The sequence below is a fragment of the Phyllosticta citribraziliensis genome (assembly GCF_038025025.1).
Source record: "Phyllosticta citribraziliensis strain CPC 17464 chromosome Unknown J3D65scaffold_4, whole genome shotgun sequence".
Lineage (NCBI taxonomy): Eukaryota > Fungi > Ascomycota > Dothideomycetes > Botryosphaeriales > Phyllostictaceae > Phyllosticta > Phyllosticta citribraziliensis.
In genome coordinates this window covers 486,034-506,846 of record NW_027117341.1, presented here as the reverse complement: position 1 = coordinate 506,846, position 20,813 = coordinate 486,034, and the positions used below count along the sequence as shown (strand labels likewise).

Sequence of the window (20,813 nt, the reverse complement as noted above, 5' to 3'; positions counted from 1 at the left end):
CGCCATCATCGACGGCCAACGCAGCGGAACCATCGGCATCGTCGGCAGTACATCATCGGCGCCTGTGCCATTGGTCGTGGGCTGGCGGCCTGGGAGTAGGATGGAGCCATCGCTTGAAGAATTCGAAACTCGGTCGACTCTGCCAAGCTCTTGACGTTTGTGACCTACGGTCGTGGCAACGGTCGGGCTGCCGTCGGCCCTCACGTCAGTCTGTCATGTCCTCGCTGCTGGGAGCCGTGCTGTCGCCGTGTTGTGGCCGAGTGGTGGTGGTGAACCGTGGAACGGAGCGAATAGGGCGAGCCAACCAAGGCCTCCCTCAAGCGAGAGCCCTGAACAAGCTGAAGAACCCACGCTCGTCCCCCATCTCCAGAGCTCTTCTTGACCGTCCAACAGCCTGCCATGTTGCAGAAAATTCGACACGTCGCCGACTCGACAACCTCATCGCTCCCTCATTGTCGTCAGTCTCGACGCCACCCCACGCCGCGCGTACGCACACGGTCGCCTCGCCTCGCCTCGCACGGCGGCACACCCCTCCCTTTGCTCGCCCATTCCATCCCAAAACCGCCCAAGACCTGCCAATCCAAGCACCTCCGCATTGCCAATATTTTGCGCGACGTTCGACGTCCAACTTAGCGGCCGGCCGCCCACACGCCCACTGCGTCTTATTTTTGTCCTCTGATTATTGCCAAGCCCGCTGGCCGTTGCTAGAAACGGTCATCGTCGAGCCTCCGTGCGCTTCCCGCGCAAGGATGCGCCCTCGGGCCACGCGGTACTGATGTCGTCACCCGCGTCTGGAAAGTCGGCCGACCAGGCGTCGCTTTGGACCGCCGCCGCGGCTAATGGTGCATGAGACATTTTTTGCGTCGCAGTCTAGGGCCTTCCGCCCGTCTTTCGAGAAGCAGCTCGTCTAGCAATCGATTCTGCATGCACAGGTAAGCTTGATCTGCGACAGGGAGACCATACCAGACTTGGCTGGTGCCAGGGCAGACATCTCATCACATGATTCGAGATAAAGAGAAATCAAGAAACATATCCAATGCCAACTCTTCATCTGTCTGGGATCTGGTCAGTGCTGAAAGAGACCAAGCGTCATGGCACATGTAGGTTGAATCTCCGTTTCTTGTTTGGTAAAGTCTGTCAAGTCTTGGAAAGCCGTGATTCCCCAGAGACGTCCGTCCATTGACAAAGCAATCGAATGTCTTTGAGTCTCCGGTATCATGGTGCAAGCATTCAGCTTGAGCCTCATTCACTGTTCCTTTTTTCATTCAAGTAAACCAAGTCGTATCCAGCCATGAGAAGCCGTAGACCCGCCCTGCTCCAACGCTCTGCCACCAAAGAGGTACCAGAAAGAAGTCGAATGGCTCCAAGATGCAGGAAAGGCAATGGCCTACTCAGGAGTGCCGGCCTTGTCCAAGGCGGGGGCAGCAGCGGCCATCATCTTCTGATACTGCTTCTGGAGGATCGAAATCTACACCAGCATCAGTAAGCCAGCAAATATCAAAAGAAACAGAACCAAACTCACCGCGTACTTGGTCTCGACGCCCTGCTCCTGCATGCGCTGAGAGATGCGCTCCCACTTGGTCTTCTCGTAGTCCTCCTCGACCCAGGCAATGGCCTCGACGAGCTTGCGCTGCTCGTCCTCGGGCAAGGTCATGATGTTGGCCTTGATGCGCGCGTAGCGGTTGGGAAGCGTCGACTTGGCTGTCACCTCGCCCGTCGCCTCGGTCCACATCTTGCCAATGTCCTTCCAGCCGTAGCCAGAATCCTTCATCTGCACGAGCTTGAGGTCGAGCGGGTCAAGCTGGTCAAGGCTGGCGCCAATAGTCTTGGGAGTGCTCTGCCGGCGCGTTAGCTGGGAGTGAGGGTGGTAAGAGCTGGGGTCCTACGGGATTCTTCTTGGGGGGCTGTTCATGACAGTTAGCTCGTGATTCAGTATTGAGGTTGGCAGACGGTGCATTACCTTGCGCTGACGAGCTGGGGTCAACAAGTCCTCCTCCGTGGGCTCAGGCGTCAAGCGACCCTTGGTGCGCTTGGCAGGGGACGCGACGCGCTCATCGACATCACTAGCTGAGCGCTTGACAGACGTGGCCACGTCCTTGGAGTCTTCGTGCGCAGGCGCGTTGATGGCAGTGAAGGAGGTCTAGACACCAGCATGTCAGCAAACCAGCGACGCGACCGAATGCTCCCAGCGCGGACGCGGGTCATGACTTACCTCAACCTCTTCATCCTTGATCTCCTGCTTCTGGATCATGTTGGTACGCGTCTTCTCAGAGAGCCAAGGTGGTGGTGGAGAGGATGAACGGAAGAGGGAACAGAGGTGTAGCGAGAGAGGGAGATGAAGGTGACTATCAACAGCAGGGAGCTCCACTTACGATCTTGGGGGGCATGTTTGCGTTGGAGATGAGGCTGCAACGGGAGACGCTGCAGATCTCAAGGGTGATGTTGGAGGAGAGAAGAAGCTCAAGTGTCGTGGTGGATGGAATATCAACAGCAGCGCACGGACGCACGGACCACTGGATATTCACTTTGGCCGGCCCTTTCACACGCTCGTGATGCATATTTCCCTTTCCAAACGACTTCTCTTTGCCATGTTCAATCACAGGGCATAGAACCGAAGATACCCCATTGGGATCACCATCTCGAGCACCACGCCCGTCGAATGCTCCTTGCAACTTCACGCCCCAGCCGTCGAATGCTTCATAACTACGCCAACGGCCGTCTTCGAATGCCCCTCCAGCTCGTCTATCCCAAGTCTTATAAAAACAGAAGGGGGTGGAGGTTCAAGATGACTGGCATACCCAGATCCTTCTCACCACTTGCCATTCAGGTCATGTTGCGAGGGTTCATTCACCATTCGCTCTGTGAGATACTATTGCTGCGGTACAGCTTCAGAGACTTCATCACCTCCAGAATCTCCAGGCTATTCACTTTGACGCAAAGACTGCTGGAGGCTTGGGGGGCGACGGAGTCTGCCAGAAGACTCCCGCTGCCAGCTGTGTTAAAAATTCCTCGAGGCTCCCAGATAGCGAGAGAAGCGTTGCGACCAATGGAAAATCCTGACAGCTGCCTCGAACTACGGAGACGGCGCTACGATAAGTAACTTCCGCGCCCTCAGCAGAGAAGTGTTGATGATTGGCATACCTTGAGCCTGGAACAGACGGCGGAAGCAGTAACCTTGCTTGACGAGATTCCCCTATTCACTTTCCATGGGTCTTTCCCGAGCCTCCCTTTACTAAATTCAACAGTTCTCAAACCTCAAGCGATGGCTCAGTACGCTTCGAGAACAAGTAAGCAAAGGCAGCGCTGCAAGAGACTACTTTTCAACAGTCCGGGAAACAATACGAGCAGTCACGGACACGCAGAAAGCCCCAAGCATTCATTCGAAACGTGTCCTCCACTGCTGCCATCAGCATTGGAGAGCAAGTCTATCCTTCATCGTCATCAAACATGAGCAAAAGGCTGCTTCGGCCTGCCAGACCGGCGCGCCAGAGCCCACGTACCTACTTAAGAGCAATTCAAAGCCCAAAGACCAAGAGCCTGGGAGTAATGCATCATGCGGACATGTAGAGCTAGAGATTGGAGCTGTGGATTCGGAGCCTGGCTCGGCAAACGTCAGTGACGCAGCCAGGAGAATTTAGAAGTCTCGGGTGCGGCCTCGATTTGGCGTCGGACGTACCATACGAAAGCCTTTGTTCAGTGAGCGGTGCGAAAGAGGAGAGGCGATGGACAGGAATTGTTAAAACACAAATTCCGGAGGTCAGAAACGGGAATGTGTTAACCTAGATGGTAGAGTCGAAGCCGGGCAGAGCCAGACACCGCGGGTCGCATACGATTCGCCAGATCGGGAAAGCCAACGCCTGGCGCAGGGTAGTACCCTCCTGGTCTCAAAGCAGAAGATGGTCCTCGATGCGACTTCGGCTGCTGCGGTCTATAAGATGTACATTCCATACTTGAGAGTGTGAGTTGGTCTTCCCGGAAGCGAGTCTCTTGCGTGCTGCTGTATGCTAGAAGACATTGAGGAATTGAAAACGTATTAGCAAAGCGACAGAAGCTGAGCTCAAAGATAAGGACTGCGTCTTTGAACCACACTCTCAACGAGTAAAAGTCGTAGGCGCGAAACGATGGGAGTCCGAGAAGAGATCGCGACAGGGGTCATCAGTGACGTATGAGGCTCATGTGTGATATCACCCATTGATACCAAAACCGCAAATATCCCGACACAGAATTGACAAGTCTTTTTCTGCGCTCCAAGGCCCAAGACCTGATGCCACAGACCGTCAAATTCCCCGTCAATGCGCCAGGGTGAATCGCAAAGTCTAATTGACAGCAAACCACAATTTCTAGACCTCCTCTTTCACCGCCCCCACATCGGCTACCTGCATCTCGCTTGCCTTCATCCAGCCACATAACCTCCCAGGCTGAGGAGACCACGCTCCTCCCCGCGTGGTTACCGCCTTGGCTTCGCCGCAGTCAGCTCGCAGGAAAATCAGCCTTGCGGCATCACTTCACATGCCTCGCCGCCATCTCGGGAGAATCCGTTCGAAGGACAGCCACACGGCTGAAAGCGCCGCAGATGTAGGCGATGATGGCATGAATTTGTCCACAACCAGGGAACTGGAGGGGCAGTGGTCATGACGGTGGTGCAGAGACGAGGAAGATGTGTCTCACGTTATCGATTCGGCTGCAGCTCCAAAGCATGGCCAGTCAGACAGGTCAGCTGGGCGTCGTTGTGAGACGGGTAAGACACCTTAGGCAGAAGCGTTGGCGGGACGGTGCGCGCACTGCCAGCATCCGCATCTACAAAGGAAAAAAGTTGGCGTTTGACCTCGCAGTTGTGGGCGTTGTGGCCAGTCACGATGTCTTCTCATGCCGTCTCCAGTCTCGTCGTCCGTAATGCTCGAGGCAAGGCTGTTGTTTGCCTGCAGCGCTTCTTCCCTACTTCACGCGTCGAGTCGGTTTGTTTGTCTCTCTGAACCCCTGACCCGAAGCTTGCACGGCTTGAAACTGGAATTCTTGCTCGACTCTGGCTTGTGCAACACCGGACGGCAGAAGCTTTGTACGTGGAGACTGCTGCTCCAAGGCACGTCCGCGTGCCGTCGTACGGCGCGGCTTGGAGGCTGCTCATAAGACTTGCGCCTTGCCCTCCCCCCAGGATCTCACTCATTCGAGCCTCGTCTCCTCTGCTCTCAAAATGCCTCGATACCAAGTCGTGCCGCACCAGCACTACCACCGCGACGTAGTCGTCCGCTGTGGGAACCGACGCGAGCTCGTCGACGCTCGAACAATCCGCGCATACCTCCCCGACGCCTTCCTCAGCATCCGGCAAGATGAGTACCTCGATCTCGACCAGTACGTCACGGGCTGCCCGGGCATCGCAGCAGGGCTCATCACGACGACCACCATGCTGCGTGTATGCGAAGAGATCCTCGACATCCTCGGCTACAACCCCGGCGACGGACAAGAGGCACAGCTCGCCTTTTCGGACCAGCTCGCGCGCGCCGTGATCGAGGACCGGCGGCGCGGCCGCACCTCCGGCGACAGCCGCTACCCCGAGTCGATCGCCATTTTCATGACGCTGGCCGACATGTCGCGCGAGTTCGGCTCACGCCGCCTGGCCAGCGTCTGCCACTCCTTCTTCTCCAGCCACGGTCACCGCATCATCCAGGCTGAGCGCTCGCGCGCCATCATCCTCTGGTCCTGGGCTATCCTCATGTCCAAGATGACCGAGTCGGAGCAAATTGAGTGTCTGCGCGAGATAGCGCGCGTGCGGCCCGACATGGCGCTCAGCAGCCGCTACGACGACTATCTTTCCATTCCGGGCATGAAGGAGGTCAAGACGTCGTTCTTGCGGATCGTCCAGTATGAAAACAGCCATGCAATCGAGGGTCGCCACCGAAAGGACTACGATGACGGCATGGTGTTGGTGGACAAGAGGGAGCGCCGTGTTGGACACAGGAGACGTCCGACGGAAGTGACGGTCCAACGGCGGGCTCGCGTCCTGGATTCTTGGCCGGTCGAACACAAGCATCACCATCTCATCGTCCGAGATGCCGGTGTTTCGCGTGCTTTGCGCGATGTCAACGCAGAGCAGCGCCATTTGAGACATGACATGCAGCACGTGAAGCACGACTTGGAGGACATCAACTACAAGGTTGACAAATTGGGGTGGGATGATGCCCGTCGGAGAGACTGGGAGCACTACTATCCCGACTGCTGGCCAGACGTTGACGAGTACGAGTGGTTTGAGGAGTCATGGGACGACTATTACTGATGTGTTGCTGTGTTTTGTTAGCTTTTGATATTGTTTCCATCTCGTTCTCATGGATGCCCCAAAGTCAAGTGTTTGCCCCAGATGATGTTGAAGTTGAGAGACTTATGATTCTTCTTGTTACTGTGTAGATATTTGACCATTGAAATGTGATTTGAGGGTTTGGGTGCTATCGCTGTGAAATAGACGTACATTCTCTTCAAAAGACTCCTGAAAAAACCCCTTCGCAGGTAGACCGTTGGGACTCAAGGCTTAGAAGTGTAAATCGAAAGCAATTCTGTCAAAGTTTTGCAAAAACAACTCCTGACTCCGGGTATGATTGGTTCGCCCAGCTACAACTCCCTTTTCAGCAAAAGTCCTAGCTCAACGCCACGCTGAAAGATAATGACTTGCCAAAGCGATTGACAAACAGGGATGGGTATGCTCCCCAGATCTGAGTTCACCTCAAAAAGTGCAACACCAGCCAGCAAAACAGGAAGAAGATAACGACTCCTCCCCAGAATATCCACTTGTCTTGCCTTGCTCTTCGCTCAACCATTCGTATCGTGTCACCGCTGATTCCCAGGGTATTTGCTACGCTGTAGAGCTTTCTCTGCGTTCCCTTGAGAACATCGCGCTGGTCTCCCAAATCTGCCAGAACGGCGCGGCCGCGTTCCAGAAACTCGTCGAGTTGAGCATTCGCCTGTGAAGTAAAAGACTGTTCGCGAAAGGCGTGCGCTTCACGAGTGTAATCCGAAGGCCCGGCTCCGAGAGAAGACGGACCTGCTGCTGGCGCCCACGGGGAATGCTGGGCGTTGGAAGCTGAAGCATAGGGATTCTCGGGCGTGTGTGCGTGGTGGGGCCGACGGCCTAGCAGCTCCGTACGTGTCTGGGTTGATTGCTGCAGAGGAAGACATGTTAGCTACTGTCGCAGAAGATCCAAGGGCCAACTAACCCTCTCATCGCTTTCCTTCTTCAGCTTGCCAAACTGATCTCTGTATTCGGAAAGCTCGTTTCGAAAGTTCTTGATGCGCTCGTATGCCTTTTCTTGCTTCTCCGGGACCATCTCCTGCTTTGCCAGTCGATTGTAATCGTCTATCGTGCGACTGAAGGACGTGAGGGATGCGTTGATTTGCCCTGGGGGGCTGTTAGCCTGAAAACGGCGACGCGCTCTGGGATAAAATGGACGTACCAAGAAGCGCAGGCGACAAGGTACTGCTGTCGGCAAAGGCATCGAGATCTTTGCGTATGGATGTAGACTGTCGCAGGGCGGAGTTGAATAGGGAATTCTGGGAAGTTGTCAGAGAAGGACGGAAGAAAATGGAGTTTGACAAGTACCATGATGTGCAAGGTGGGGATTCGGCGATTGAGAAGCCAGAAAGAAAGAGGGTGCGCAATGTCGAGAGTTGGGTTGGAATCTGTTGTTGATGATCTGGCAGAGATGCAGCTACCTTACTGGATTGGTCGGCATCGGGATTCTGCCGGATCAACGCACACCGCTTGCGGCTAGGCGGTGCGCACTGACCCTCAGACCCTGAGCTGCTCCACTCCCTCACGACCGCAGGCATCAACATCTTCATTCCATCAACTTCAGGCCTCCAAATATTCTATCCTGTCGCCCGTATCAATTCGATGCCACGGCCATACCATTGATATGCTCAGCTAATTTAGTTGACTCAACTCGCCTGTGTCCACCTCGCCCGTTTCCACCTGTTTCCACGGCCACTCCGGTGTAGTTGCAGTTTCTCTCCTCAAGTGGAAAAGGCACCGTCGCTGGAGCGTTCGTACATCATGCTGTCGAAACTGTACTACTCACGGCCTTCAACGTCTCAGACGGCAGGAACAACACAATTGTCAGGATCAAAGATGGTCGAGAGCATGAATTGCGATTCAGCCACGATTCTCGAATCTCAACAGATTGCAGATTTGACGCCTTCATGACAAATGGAGGACCAAGCAGGTCGAATTCACCCTTTCGTCCAGTACGTCAACCAAGACTTGGACCAAGAAAATGTGGCGCCATGATCACCGCTCATCTGCCGCCCTACCCTGCATCGCTCAAAGCTTGAGTTTCTCGCGGCCCGCTGTCGAATGCCGTAGTCGCCCAGCGCATCAACACGCGGCATGAGGGGTAGATATTGCTTAAGTCATTGTTGACATATTACCGCTTTTTCTCGCACTTTATTATCCGACTGGCGCATCCAGTTTTTCATCCGAAGTGTTGACGAACACCTTTTCATCCAAACTTGGCAATGTTACATTTCTTTGGCATACTAGCGACACTAGGGCTTGCAGGAAGCCAAGGAATTTCTTTGCCGCAGAGCCTTCCTCCCGCCGTGGCTGCCGCCGTGGCTGTTGATGTTTTCAACTACGGCTCCTGTGCAAACGCGGCATGGCCACCGTCGGAAGTTGGCGTTGACCTTGTCCCGCAAGCCCCTGACGACGAATTGCGCGACTTGATTTCTCAGATTCGTCCTGAAAATATCGAGGCAACCATCTTGAAGCTCGTTTCCTATGGGACTCGTCATACGTGTTCCAGCCAGACTGATCCCAATCGCGGCATTGGAGCGGCACGAGATTGGATAGCGTCGGAAATGCGCAAACATGCCGAGACTTCAGAGGGACGGATGAACGTGTCTGTCGAGGGTTATGTCCAAGAAATCAACGAGAGGTTTCCTTTCCCAACGCGAATCGACAATGTCATTGCCAGACTGGAAGGCTCATCTGATCCATCACGCGTCTACGTTGTCTCGGGACATTACGACAGTCGAGTGACAGACATTGACAACTACACCGACGATGCACCCGGCGCCAATGACGACGCATCCGGAGTTGCGCGTAAGTACCCTTCGCTTCAGGTCTTGTTCTATACTCATTTATAGTCGTGATGGAACTTGCTCGCATTATGGCGACCAAAAGGCCCCGAGCCACGATATTATTTGTCGCAGTCGCAGGAGAAGAACAAGGGCTGTACGGAGCCAGATATCTCGCGCAAACCCTCAAGAATTCCAGTGTGAACGTCGAAGGCATGTTTACCAATGACATCATTGGAAGCCCAACGGGAGAAGGAGACCTTCGCGACCCAAACAGCATCCGAGTATTTGCCCAGGGTCTGCCCTTGACCGAGGACGAGACCCAAAGAGCGCAGCGTCTGACGGCCGGGGGCGGAAACGATTCTCCCGCGCGTCAGCTCGCGCGCTTCATCGCCGAGGTCGGCGCAAACGACGCCACCGACATGAAAGTCGCCATAATATACCGCCTGGACCGATTTCTGCGGGGTGGTGACCATCGTCCTTTCTTGGAGCAAGGTTACTCCGCTGTCCGATTCACAGAGCCAAATGAGAATTTTGCGCATCAACACCAAGATAACCGAATCGAAAACGGTCAACAATTCGGAGATCTGCCGGAATTCGTCGACTACGACTTTGTAACGCGAGTGGCCAAGGTCAATATGGCTGCGCTGTGGTCGCTGGCGCAAGCTCCTGGCTCTGTCAGAAATCTCACCATCGACACCAGCATCCTAGCCAACAACTCGACGCTTTTGTGGCTGCCGAGCGATGATGCCGAGCTGCAAGGCTACGAGATTCTCTGGAGGCCTACCAACGCACCGCTCTGGACCCGGGTGGTGGAAGTTGAAAATGTGAACTCGGCAACTGTCCCATTGAGCAAGGACAATGTAATATTTGGAGTCAGATCGGTTGGTAGGAATGGATACAAGAGCCCGGCGTCGTTTCCATTTCCAACTGTGGCGTGAGTCAGTAAAGTATTTTCCATGTATCCGCACGGAAAAACAACCATAGCTAAATCCAGAAACAGTGAAGGTGACAAAGCCACCCAAGCCATAAACGCCCCAAGAAAGCTTGTCACTCGTTCGACACGAAAATGCTCGAGATGCTCTCTGACATGGAGGAGTCACATTGTGTGCGCGCCCCTTGCATGTACACGCCCTGTGAGAGACCACCAGGCAGCAATATACAAGTGAGGAGCAAGTTCTCTCAACTTGGACTGTTGATGTGTTATGATGTCCAGGCTGCCGCCCTTTGACATGGTCGGTGCCTTCCCCGGCCTCTAACCAAAAGCAGCAACCCGGTGACGGAATCATCCAGACCCTTGCCCCGTCGACGCACGTGCACCATCTTATTCCCACGTCAAGCTCCTTCGGTGTCCAAAAGCGGCGCACCGTTTCGAGCATCCTACACCGTCAGCCCAAGCCATACAGCGGAAGCCACCGCCCATCGCTTTTGTTGACATGCAAATTACCGTATCCTGGGGCTGATGCTCCAATCATTGGCGCACAAGCTTTCTTCACTTGACGCCATACTATGATGGGCCATCAACTCCGCCGCAGAGCGTCAGCGAGAGCAAAAGCTGACTTGCAGCCTTTCTGATTTTTGCGGAACGTGGCGCAAACTGAAGGTCGGCCGCGATAGATTCCCCGGTTAAGTATCTGGAGTAACGGTGCTTAAAGCTCGCAGGCATGACTCTTTGCTCACTTCCACAGATAAAAAGAGACAAGCTCCCCCGCTCTAACGGTACAATCAGAGTTCCTGACTCAACAGATCTATTCCCGAGCTCTCCAAATCTTCCCTCTTCGACAACTTCAACTGTGAAAGAATATTCCCTCACTTCCAGTCCATCACTCTCACGACTCTCGGCTAAGCGGAAAACGGCATCTCACCCTCAAACCCCCGACACACTTCCTCTATCATCACCACCATGTCTACCAGGCAAAGCTCCGACGAAAAGACTCTTTGCGACACTGAATCTATGAAGAGCTCCTCCACCAAGGCATCAAGTACCAGCGTCTTGAAGAACATGTTCTCCAAGAACAAGTCTGACAAGGACTCTACCGAAAAGGATAGTGCTCCAAAGACGCACGCCGAGGCTGCAGCGGCAAGCCGAGAACGCCGTGATAAAGCCAACCGGGCTGCAGCTTTTGCTACCTACGTTTCCCTTCGTTGATTGGGACCGGCCTTTGGTCTATGAGTTTGGTTGGAGATTTCATTCAATGGTCAAAATTGTCTTCGTCAGTGGAGAAAATGAACGTCAAACGGGTTGGGTCATTCCGGCGCCTTTGGCATGTCTGTCACGGTTCTCTGTCACTCCGTTTCAAATTTCTCTGGACAGGCCCACCCTCTGCTGGCCTGAGGACCAGGTCCTAGAAGTTTGACGACTGGGTTGAAGCCGAATTGGCCACCGAGTTTGCAAGAGGCATAGCACAAACGCTTGCCGTGGGAGTTTGAATCAACCTGTCCCACTCAAAATTTCATGTATTTCCTCTCTCCTTGTCAAGCTGCACATTGGTTTCAAGCTTCCTTGTGTTCCATCATCACTGCATAATGTTGCTATCCATTATTTGCTCAACATAACGATAAGCTTTGGTTTTGTCCAAAGGGCACCGGAGACGGCCAATTCTCAGAATCCTTCAGTCCAAAACTACAGTCAATGTCTTTCTCTTTTCTCTCAGACGTCTCCTCCATCACTTTTACGAATATTTCATACCCTGGCGATGCCTTGCAATTCGATAGTCATGTACGTTTCTATCACAAGCTAATGCGATTGCAGCGCATGCTTTGCTCCCACCATGGCGGTACGCAAGCACGATATCAGTCCTCTCATTGGTCACCCGCTTCAGGCACAAGCCGCAGCCTATTGCGCGCAGGCAGACACCCCTGACCCCCTGACTTCTCTGCGGCCATAGCACACTCACATGGCCAAAGGCTTGGCCTGGTGACTGATTGCCTGGACGGCGAAGAGTTGTCCCAGCCCGTCCTTGAGCTGATAAAAGAAACCCTTGCCCCTCCCTTCGCCGGCCCCACCTCCATTCTACAACATCGTTTGGTGGCATCAATTCTTACCGCACGACCATAAGAGCCAATTCAAATCTTCGAATCTCTCTGGCCTTAGCTCAGATCCTCTCAACGACATTGACTTACGACAACATCCGACAACAGCCCCCCTTCTTGACTCTGATTCTTGTTCTTCACAATCCGCAAGACCAGGACTCTTGAGTGACTGATTGACTCCCAGGATGTCTGCTTCATTCAACTCGTTTGCCTGGACTCCTAGAGTTCCAACAACCCCTCGAGTTGACATGCCTCCCACTCAGTCTTCGAACCAGCCGGACTTCCAGATGCCACAGAGCATCAGAGCCAAGTAAGCTCCCGTTACGTGGTCACGGAATCCCACTAATCAATATACAGCCAGCACATTACCAACCATCATCTTCCAGCCTCCTTACCCCCCAAGCCCACTTCGGTTTCGTCCTTGCATCCTCAGATGCCGCCTACCACTCCTTCAAATCAGCACATCTTTCAAATGCCACAAGGCATCAGCACTCAGTGAGTGAATACAACAAGAGCTTCCATGTGATTCTGCTGACAAGAAACAGTGAGCGCACTCCAAACCATGGTCAACCACCAAGCGAGTCCCGCAGCAAATCCCACTCCCCTCCCATGACTTCTCCTCGCCTGTCTCACGCGCTCCCCAATCGAATTCTGCTACCATCGTTCGCAGCTCTGCAGGTCCGTCGCGGAGAATCAAACCTTGATCCCCGACTCTCCAAGAAGAGTCTACCCGACGACGCTACTCTGGACGACCGAATTCGCGAGTTTGAACGCGGCCTCCAGACACTCAACTCTTCCCAGATGCCTGTTGGATCACCCGTTAGCCACCGCCCAGGTCCACTGGGGAGTGCCACCGCCGAGCACCAACGCGCAGTCCATGTTCATGCGCGCAGCACGATGCAGAAACACATGGAAGACAACAACTTGACAGACAACGACGTGCATCCACGTGGTCCTGTCAGCACAAAGCGGTCTCGCAGTCCGGAAGACGAGCAAGGCCCAGGGTCAGACTCAGCAGACGGCGCGAATCAGTTCAGTCAACATCGTCTGACCAAAGTTCAGGAAACCGGTCGTCGACGTCGTTTGAGTCGGAACTCGGAGCAGCCTGACCGTACGACGCAGTCTCACGCGTCAGGCAGCGAGGATGGAGACAGCCTCTTCATACCGCTCAAAACCGAATCCGCCGCCAGCGCCGCCAGCTCCGACACAGACGTCGAAATCGTCACCACCACAACGACCACACCCTCAGCCCGCGAGCTGAAGCAGCGCCTCGCCGGCAAGCATTTCAAAGACTTCTCGCGCAAAGTCAACCCGGAAAAGGACCCCGAAAACATCGCCATCAAGCGCATGCGCTGCGTCGAGCGGATGCAATTCGACGACATCGCCGACGTGCTGAACAAGCAGCGCGTCAGCAAGGGCCTCGAGCCCACCTTCACCAACAACGCCGTCTACGGCCGCTTCCAGCGCATCGCGCCGCGCATCGCTGCGCTCGAGGGCCAGCCGGACTTCAACTACCGCGACTACCTCCACATTCCGCGCGAGCCGCGTTCGACGCCCGCGCGACCTGTTGCGCTGCCTTCCATGTCGCCGCACCAGGAGAGGCTGTTTGTTGAGGCGTATGAGATGGTTAAGCGTGAGGTGTGGGTGTATACGGCGGCGAAGTTTGAGGAGATGGGCGGGTTCCATCTCTCGCCGGAGCAGGCGGCGTTGAAGTTCAAGTCGATTTGAGTGGTTCGTTGACATCCGCCAGATGGATGTCCAGTTTCTGTTCGACGGGCACAACGACAGAGGGTGTTGTGGTCTGGCCTTCTTCCTCTTCGATCAATGGTCAACATCACCACCATGCACTTCATTCTCTCCAACATTTCTCCCTTCCACATTTCTCATCTTACCCATTTTTTGCCTTCCCAACACAGCGAGCACCCATAATCACCACCACAGCGAGTGCCGGCTCGCTCAACCACAGTCCCTTCTTTTCAAACTTCCCCCTCTTTGTCTGTTTCTGCTTCCATCTTGTTTCCAGCAAGCGGTGGTGCCCTGCACAACCTGATCTTTTGCTTCAACGGCGTTTGTATTGGAAGCGACGGCGATATTGTGTGAGCGCCGACACTTGAACGGCGGGAAAGCCGATGATATTCTTACAGGTCATGGTTCGGAGTGGTATTTTGTGCGGCATGTGGCGTTCTGGGTTTTGCAATTCCTTACTGTCAGGCGTTGGGGATCTGGGAATGTGAATGAATGGATTGATAGATGGCTTGCTTGCTTGCATAGCGAGTCAGCATAAATAGATAGAGTCTGTGTCTGGTTGCTTCTCTGTCTAACATGGAGGAAGTGGTTTCTTTACGAATGTACTCAGACTTGACGGCGATAGCAGTGATGAATGAGCATCTTGATTTGCATCTTGACGAGAGGCAGAATTGTGAGATGTCGCCGGCCGCTCTTCAGCATCCCAAAATGCACTCTTGCGCACACTTCCCCCTCCCTGTGTTTTGAGTGAGTTCCTTCACACGTGAGTAGCAGTCATAAGATCACAGGGCCAGTGCGTGCGCGGCGCCGTCGAATACCTATAAAAGCCCGTCCCCTTCGCGCTCTGCTCCCCGAACTATCCGCCCGCCACGACCCAGTCCAGAGTGTCAGAAGAAAATTGACTTGGCTGCTCACTTGGCAATTCCTCTGCACTATTGTCTCCCTCGCTGCCTTACCTCAATCCGCTTAGCGATACTTGGCCGCGCCCAGCTTTTGGGATATACTCGCCTTTCTGGGGTCTCTCCATCGCGCGGTGATGGTGTAGCGCCTAATTCTTGCGCACCATGGTATGTATGCTACGTCATCTCTACACGATGCTCCCCAAAGCAATCTCTATCGAGGGAAATTTGCGAGACGCAGAGAAAAATGTCGCAGGTGTCAAGGAGCTCCAGCAGAGGCAGAAACGAGTCCGTACTTCGATCCGCATCCGACCACGTCGTTCGCGGAGTAGACAACCATTGTCGCTGAGTTCTGCAGCGGCCTTCCCTCGTGCATTTATACTTGGATGACCGTCGGAGTAGCTCTCACGAGCCGCAAACGAGCGCAAGGCATGTGCCTGGTGACGTCTTCCAGGCACCCACCCGGACACACCCACGAGCGTGCTGGCTGCCAGCTCGTCGAGTATAAAACCCACCTCTCTGCCCCGCCCATGCTCCTCACTTCGCCAGCATCAGTCTTGGACAGACGTATGGAGCGAGACTATTGGCAAGACAATACACTTTTTGTTTCGCGCGCCTCCGCGGCCGAGTATCTGGCCAAATTTGCAAGAGGGTATGGGCGCTGATGCGTCAGTGTTGTGGTATGGCGATGATAGCCTGCAAAAGACTCGGATGCTGGAGATATACGTGTTTTGGAAACGTCGTTTTAATGGCAGATCTCAGCGGATGGACAGCCAAGTGTAGAAAAACGGATGCATTTTGGTATTCCTGCTCTTAGAAACTTGGGAATGAACTCAGTGATACGTTTCTCCTCTGCTGGCGGACGAGGTTTGTCTATTTATACGCTACCGGCTTTCTCGCACATGCGAATGGCATGCGCGCAACACATGCCCGAGAGCCCCCTGACTCCGCACACACCTCCTGACAACGCACATCCCGCATTTGTGCGTGTTTCGCGCCATGTGATATTACACATGCCTCCCCCTCTTCAATCTTTCCTCGTGAAGACCACCAGTGGAGAGTATATAAACTTCCTCCTTTTCTCTTCTCGACAACCAAAGCATCTCCGGAGCAGGAACACTGCGGACTGCTGCGTGTCCTGCGACCACGACGGGGTATCGGAACTTTCAGACTGTTCTCTGTTTGTCTCCTTGTTCTGTCTGTCCGCACACTGCGAAGTCCTTCCAGCACAGCCCCATCACACCGTTTCTTACCCACCACCACCAGTGTTCGTCTCCACCATCACACAACAACAAAACCCACAGTCAACTACCCTACCTATAATTAAACCCCCTCTCAAAATAATTCCCATAGCAATCCACCTCCCCGCCACCCTCTCCCCCGCGCGAGGGGATTGGCAGGCGAACGACGCGAATCTCGCCCTCCCAATGCCCATCAACCGAAACAGGTTGCTGCAGCTCCGCATCATTTGTCTCCGCTGCCGCCATCGCCGCCGCTGCAGCTGCCTCGACCGCCTTGCCATACGCTGCCCGGCGCTCCGCGCGAAACGCCGCGACGGCCTTGACGACGTCGACGTGCTCGGGCCGCTGGACAGCTTGGCCTTGCCGCGCTACACTACCAGCATCGATACAAGCACCAAAACCACTGGATAACTCGTCAGCAGCGACCATCTTCTCGCCACTGCCAGGCGGCGGCCCGCGGCCCGGCTCCAGCGCGGGGACGCCGCACTCGTCGGCGGCGAAGAAGGAAAAGTCGCCTTCGGCGGCCGCCCAGAAGGTTTCGGAGTCGGCGTCTTCGGTGCTGCTTTTGGTGGGGTAGACGCGCCAGGGGGAGGGCTTCTTCTGCTTTGTGCCGGACGCGTCGTCGTCGTCGTCCGCGTCCGCGTCGGCGGGAGGGGGCACGACTTCCAGCACGACGCTGCGAAGCGCGAACAGCGAGCGCGCGTACTCGCGCTCGGCGACGGCGCGGTCGCGGCCGGGTGGGAGGTCGTAGGCGCGTTTGGCGCGCAGGCGAGCAATGGCGGATTCGGCGGCGCAGTCGGCGACGAACTGGGGCAGGCGGCGGACGACGGGGGCGTCGGGGGGCGCAGTGGCGGGGATGTCAGTGAGGACGAGCTGCTCGGCGCGCGGCAGCATCGAGGGGTGCAGGTGGCGCTGGTCGGACTGGCGCAGGGACAGGCGGTCGCGGAGGTGCGCGGCGAGCGTGGCGCTGGGGGAGGGCGTGAGGTTGGATAGGGGCTCGGGGGCGGAGGTGAAGGGGTCGGGGGGCAGCGGTGGCTCGGGGGGTGTGTTGAAGGGGTCGTCTTTTTGCGTTTGCGGTGTACGCGCTGAGGGAGGCTCGACTGTGACTTGAGGACTGCTGAACGATGTCGATATCTGGGGTAAATCGCCAGGCAGTTCGATCAGCGGAGCGCCTCGATATGGTAAGTGGGTTGGATATTCGTTCCCAGGCATCTCGTGAACGGCCGTCTCGTCGCTAGACATCATGTGAATCTCGTTGAAACTACTGTCCAGCTCCTGAGCATTCGCCGGTCTCGAGACGCTCAAGTCGCCCACCAGCTCTGCACGCCCAGGAATCATGTCTGCAGCCGACGTCTCCTCGGTGATGACGGCGTGATTGATGCGAAGATAGGTCAACTTGTCGGCGGCGTACTTTTTGATGACGGGCGTGAGCTTCTCAACGCCGGGCATGGCGAATTCCGTTTGGCTACTGTCTTCAGGGGCGAGCAACGACTTGGGTCTCGGCACCTCGGTCCACCCCCTGGCCACGGTACCCACGTCGAGCACATTCAGACGTCTAGAGCGGAGCAGTCCCGATACGCCTTCGACTGTCAGACTGTTGTTGGAAATGTACAGATGCGTGATGCCACCGTCATACGTCTCGTTGATGTAGGCATTGCCGTGGAACTCCTCCATGAGCACCAGCCTCAACTGCTCATCCAGATCATTCTTGTCGTACTGCTCAATCAAGCGCGGATCAAGTCTGGGGGGCATGTCCGACGCCGAGGACGGCGAACGGACTGGCGTTGCTACATCAAGCGCCTCCGGCCCCGTCCGCAAGGGAATCCTCCTCTTGGTGTTGAAGCAGTGGTCAAGCAACAGCCGCGCGCTCGCATCGGTTAGCTGGTTATCCCTAACATCCAAGCTCTTGAGTCTGAGCCGCACGGCCGAGGCCAACGCCTCCATCTCGACGTCCGTCAGCGCGAGCCCACGCAACTTGAGAACGCGCAAACAGTAGCAATGCCTCAGCACAGACAAGACATGGGCGTCCTTCGCCGGGCGAGTCCTCGACAAGTCCAGATACATGAGCGCCGGGAAGTGCTGCAGCGCCTCCGCCAGCCCACTATACGTCGTGTTCGGCGCAGCCGACGCATCAAGGTAGCGCAGGGCAAACAGCGGCAGGTCGTGCTGGGGCACGAAGCGGGCCAGGCTGTCGGACAGCGACGTCTGGCGGATGGCGCTGGGCCGTCGCAGTGTCATGAGGGCGCCATGGTCGAAAAAGGGCAGCCCGGCCACGACCAGCGACTGCAGGCGCGGCAGCCGCTCCAGCACGTTGCGCAGCCAGTCCGAGTGCGGGCCGTCGTAGATTTCGGCGTGGGCTGGCGGCAGGTGCAGCGTGTGAGTCGTTTCGCGCGTGCAGAGGCGCGCCCATGCCAGCGTGCGTTTGAAGCGCGTGAGAGCCACTTTAATGATATCTGTCAGAACCTGAACTATACGACTGCAACTGTCACGGCAAATGGAGACGAACGAAGTACTGACCGTAGACGACATCGTTCTCAACCCCAAAATGCGACGCCGGGTTCCCCCACAGCTGGCGCGTGAATATCTGCGCCCACTCGCGGCACACGAGCGCCGCCGCACACAGATCTTGCGACGAAATGTACGTTGCGACAATGGGCCACACGTCCCAGGCATTGGCAGCCTCGTACGACGGGAGCACGTCGTTCATGATGATGCAGTTGGCAGCAACCGACAACTAAACCGGCGTCGTAAAGCAATGGGGCCAAAGAGCGCAGCGCGGCGCATGTCGTGTCGGTGGCCCGGGACGTTTATGTATAAAGCGAGAAGAGGGACGAGACGAGAACGAGGTCTGAGATTCAGTCGGGGCGCGAGACACGCGTGGCTGCTCGGTGGGCTCTGGGCATTCGAAGGATGCGACGGCAAAGTGCCATTATTGGAGGTTTGCAATGGCGATGGTCAGCTGCATGGCTGAAAAGAGTCGTTCGTCTGGTTGGGCGGGTGGAGTGCGGTCCCGTCGTTGGTTGACGTCATTCCACACAACGGGGCGTGGGGGCTGTTTTCTTTGACCATCTCAACTCCATATTTATATTGTATATCTGGATGGGGGCCGTTCTGTTCAGCACTGATGTACATGGTCAATGCAGTCTGAAGTCGCATCGCCCGGCTCCAACACGACCCGTTATCGTCTCCCTTGGAACCCCCTGTTCAAACAACGCCATAGGACCGAGAAAGTTATCTAAACCATGCATTCACTGGGTATCGTGCGTGTAGACTGAATGCGCCTCTTCCTGATGCAAGACAGTTTTGACAAGTATTTGCCGCTCTCCACCATCAAACACTCAAATCTCCAAATTGGCAAAGCACCACCACATCACCTCTTGCGCCTCCCCGTGCTCTTCCCCCTCGTCGAAGCAGTCCCCTTCCGACCACCCCTTCCAGACCCCCTGCCGCCACTCTTCGTTTCGGCCGGCTCGTCCTCTTCCTCCTCTTCACTGCCGCTGCCACTGCTGCTGCTGCTCTCTTCCTCGCCTTCTGATTCCTCCTCGTCTGACTCTTCCTCGGGAGACAGCGCCTTGGCTCGCGTCGAAGCTCTACTGCTCCGGCCACCGCGCGCGGCTCCACGTCCCCCTCTTGCGCGCGTGGCTCTGCCACCACTGGCTGCAGGTGACGCCGCCGCGGCCGCCGTGTTGGGAGCGGCACCGCGAGACTCGTCGGCGTCGTCGGCCTCGATAGAGATAGGTGGCGGATCGCCAACCTTGGGGAGCAGATCCGGAAACATGGGCGGACTCTCGCTCGGCCGCGCCGCCGCATGTCTCGTCTTCCTCCTCCTGCCCTTGGCCTCGGTCTCGGGCTCAGCAGCCGCAGCAGCGCTGTCCTCTTCAGCCGCCGTCGTCGCGATGCGGCGATCCCACATCAACTGCGCATACTCGTCGGCGGGCAAGCCGAACCACGGGCCGTCGTCCGCGTCCGCCGCCTCATCGCCAGGTTCTCGCGCGGCGTGGCCTTCGGCGTCGTCCCCCATGGTGGTGTCCCCTGCAGCGCTGTTAGCGCTGCTGCCTCCGCCCGCACTCGCGTCGCCATCACTGCCCTCGAGCCCGGCCCGCTCTACTACGCTGGGCCACTGCGCCAGCGTGTGCGCGTTCTCCCGCTCGTCCAACGCTTCCAGGTCGTACAGCTCCCCCAGCTTCTTCCAGATGCCGGGGATCCGCGTGTGGTCGTGACTGCTGTGACCTCCTGGGCTATGGCCAGGGTCCGTCGCCGCGCTCGGCGTCCCTTGGTAGCTGAAGCCCTCGCGACACATGGAGCTCGCTATCTGAATCATGTGTATATGCTTGTGTAGGCCAGTCGGCTTGTAGCGAATCATGTTTTTGAAGAGCGAAATCTCCTCGTCGTCGGTCCACGGATCGTTGAGGATCTCAAGGGCGGCCGCGGACGCGTGTGCGGTGTTTGGTGTGCTTGCGGCGTGTGCGGAGGTGAGATTCGCAACGGCATCTTTTCCAGACGGCTTGCTCGGTGTCGCCGTGCTCGCATTCGCGGTAGAGGTAGATGTGGAGGGTTTGGCGCGTTTCTTGGGGGGCATCGCGGTGCGTTGGCGGGCGACGCGTTTTCGATTGCGGGGTGTTTCGTTGTGGGGCCGCGGCGGATTGTCGATTTAAGGGGTGAGATATGACGGGATGGAAACGCGTGGATCGTGTAGGGCGAGTCTGGCGGTGGGAGGAGGAAAACAGTGTGGTTATCTTAGTTGGGTGGAGAGAGAGGTTGGTGAAATGGAGAGCTCTGAGATCAGTTGCGACGGACTGGACAGCTCAAGCTCGAGAGGACAGGGATCGGCCCG

General features: G+C 56.2%; 8 protein-coding genes across 8 annotated transcripts; 4 read left to right on the top strand and 4 right to left on the bottom strand.

Moving 5' to 3' along the window:
* Positions 1 to 1,387: 1,387 nt before the first annotated feature.
* Positions 1,388 to 2,475, bottom strand: J3D65DRAFT_675579 (uncharacterized protein; the record flags this gene model as incomplete). Its single annotated transcript, XM_066803582.1, has 6 exons — positions 2,373 to 2,475; positions 2,213 to 2,242; positions 1,961 to 2,140; positions 1,887 to 1,904; positions 1,523 to 1,837; positions 1,388 to 1,468 (listed from the first exon to the last, which is right to left on the bottom strand). Exons 1-6 carry the CDS (start codon positions 2,385 to 2,387, stop codon positions 1,388 to 1,390), a joined length of 639 nt encoding a protein of 212 aa, XP_066656696.1. The 5' UTR covers positions 2,388 to 2,475.
* On the top strand, positions 2,341 to 3,181 carry J3D65DRAFT_279615 (uncharacterized protein). The gene has a single exon (XM_066795050.1). It carries the CDS (start codon positions 2,477 to 2,479, stop codon positions 3,098 to 3,100), a length of 624 nt encoding a protein of 207 aa, XP_066656695.1. The 5' UTR covers positions 2,341 to 2,476; the 3' UTR covers positions 3,101 to 3,181.
* A 2,010-nt stretch (positions 3,182 to 5,191) lies between these two features.
* Positions 5,192 to 6,271, top strand: J3D65DRAFT_601502 (uncharacterized protein; the record flags this gene model as incomplete). The annotated part of the gene is made up of 1 exon (XM_066798041.1): positions 5,192 to 6,271. One exon carries the CDS (start codon positions 5,192 to 5,194, stop codon positions 6,269 to 6,271), a length of 1,080 nt encoding a protein of 359 aa, XP_066656694.1.
* A 125-nt stretch (positions 6,272 to 6,396) lies between these two features.
* Positions 6,397 to 7,674, bottom strand: J3D65DRAFT_618603 (membrin). The gene is made up of 4 exons (XM_066799663.1): positions 7,586 to 7,674; positions 7,440 to 7,536; positions 7,203 to 7,384; positions 6,397 to 7,148 (listed from the first exon to the last, which is right to left on the bottom strand). The coding sequence occupies exons 1-4, from the start codon at positions 7,586 to 7,588 to the stop codon at positions 6,708 to 6,710; spliced, it is 723 nt and encodes a 240-aa protein (XP_066656693.1). The 5' UTR covers positions 7,589 to 7,674; the 3' UTR covers positions 6,397 to 6,707.
* Positions 7,675 to 8,132: 458 nt separating this feature from the next.
* Positions 8,133 to 10,412, top strand: J3D65DRAFT_650498 (peptidase M28). The gene is made up of 4 exons (XM_066802432.1): positions 8,133 to 8,229; positions 8,569 to 9,085; positions 9,130 to 10,010; positions 10,064 to 10,412. The coding sequence occupies exons 1-3, from the start codon at positions 8,185 to 8,187 to the stop codon at positions 9,999 to 10,001; spliced, it is 1,434 nt and encodes a 477-aa protein (XP_066656692.1). The 5' UTR covers positions 8,133 to 8,184; the 3' UTR covers positions 10,002 to 10,010; positions 10,064 to 10,412.
* A 1,866-nt stretch (positions 10,413 to 12,278) lies between these two features.
* On the top strand, positions 12,279 to 14,126 carry J3D65DRAFT_692888 (uncharacterized protein; the record flags this gene model as incomplete). Its single annotated transcript, XM_066803950.1, has 2 exons — positions 12,279 to 12,403; positions 12,480 to 14,126. 2 exons carry the CDS (start codon positions 12,279 to 12,281, stop codon positions 13,819 to 13,821), a joined length of 1,467 nt encoding a protein of 488 aa, XP_066656691.1. The 3' UTR covers positions 13,822 to 14,126.
* Positions 14,127 to 15,589: 1,463 nt separating this feature from the next.
* Positions 15,590 to 18,805, bottom strand: J3D65DRAFT_279470 (uncharacterized protein). The gene is made up of 2 exons (XM_066795049.1): positions 18,497 to 18,805; positions 15,590 to 18,420 (listed from the first exon to the last, which is right to left on the bottom strand). The coding sequence occupies exons 1-2, from the start codon at positions 18,684 to 18,686 to the stop codon at positions 16,052 to 16,054; spliced, it is 2,559 nt and encodes an 852-aa protein (XP_066656690.1). The 5' UTR covers positions 18,687 to 18,805; the 3' UTR covers positions 15,590 to 16,051.
* Positions 18,806 to 19,046: 241 nt separating this feature from the next.
* J3D65DRAFT_618588 (chromatin modification-related protein EAF7-domain-containing protein) lies at positions 19,047 to 20,752 on the bottom strand. Its single transcript, XM_066799662.1, has 2 exons — positions 20,066 to 20,752; positions 19,047 to 20,011 (listed from the first exon to the last, which is right to left on the bottom strand). The coding sequence occupies exons 1-2, from the start codon at positions 20,556 to 20,558 to the stop codon at positions 19,350 to 19,352; spliced, it is 1,155 nt and encodes a 384-aa protein (XP_066656689.1). The 5' UTR covers positions 20,559 to 20,752; the 3' UTR covers positions 19,047 to 19,349.
* Between the last annotated feature and the right edge of the window lie 61 nt (positions 20,753 to 20,813).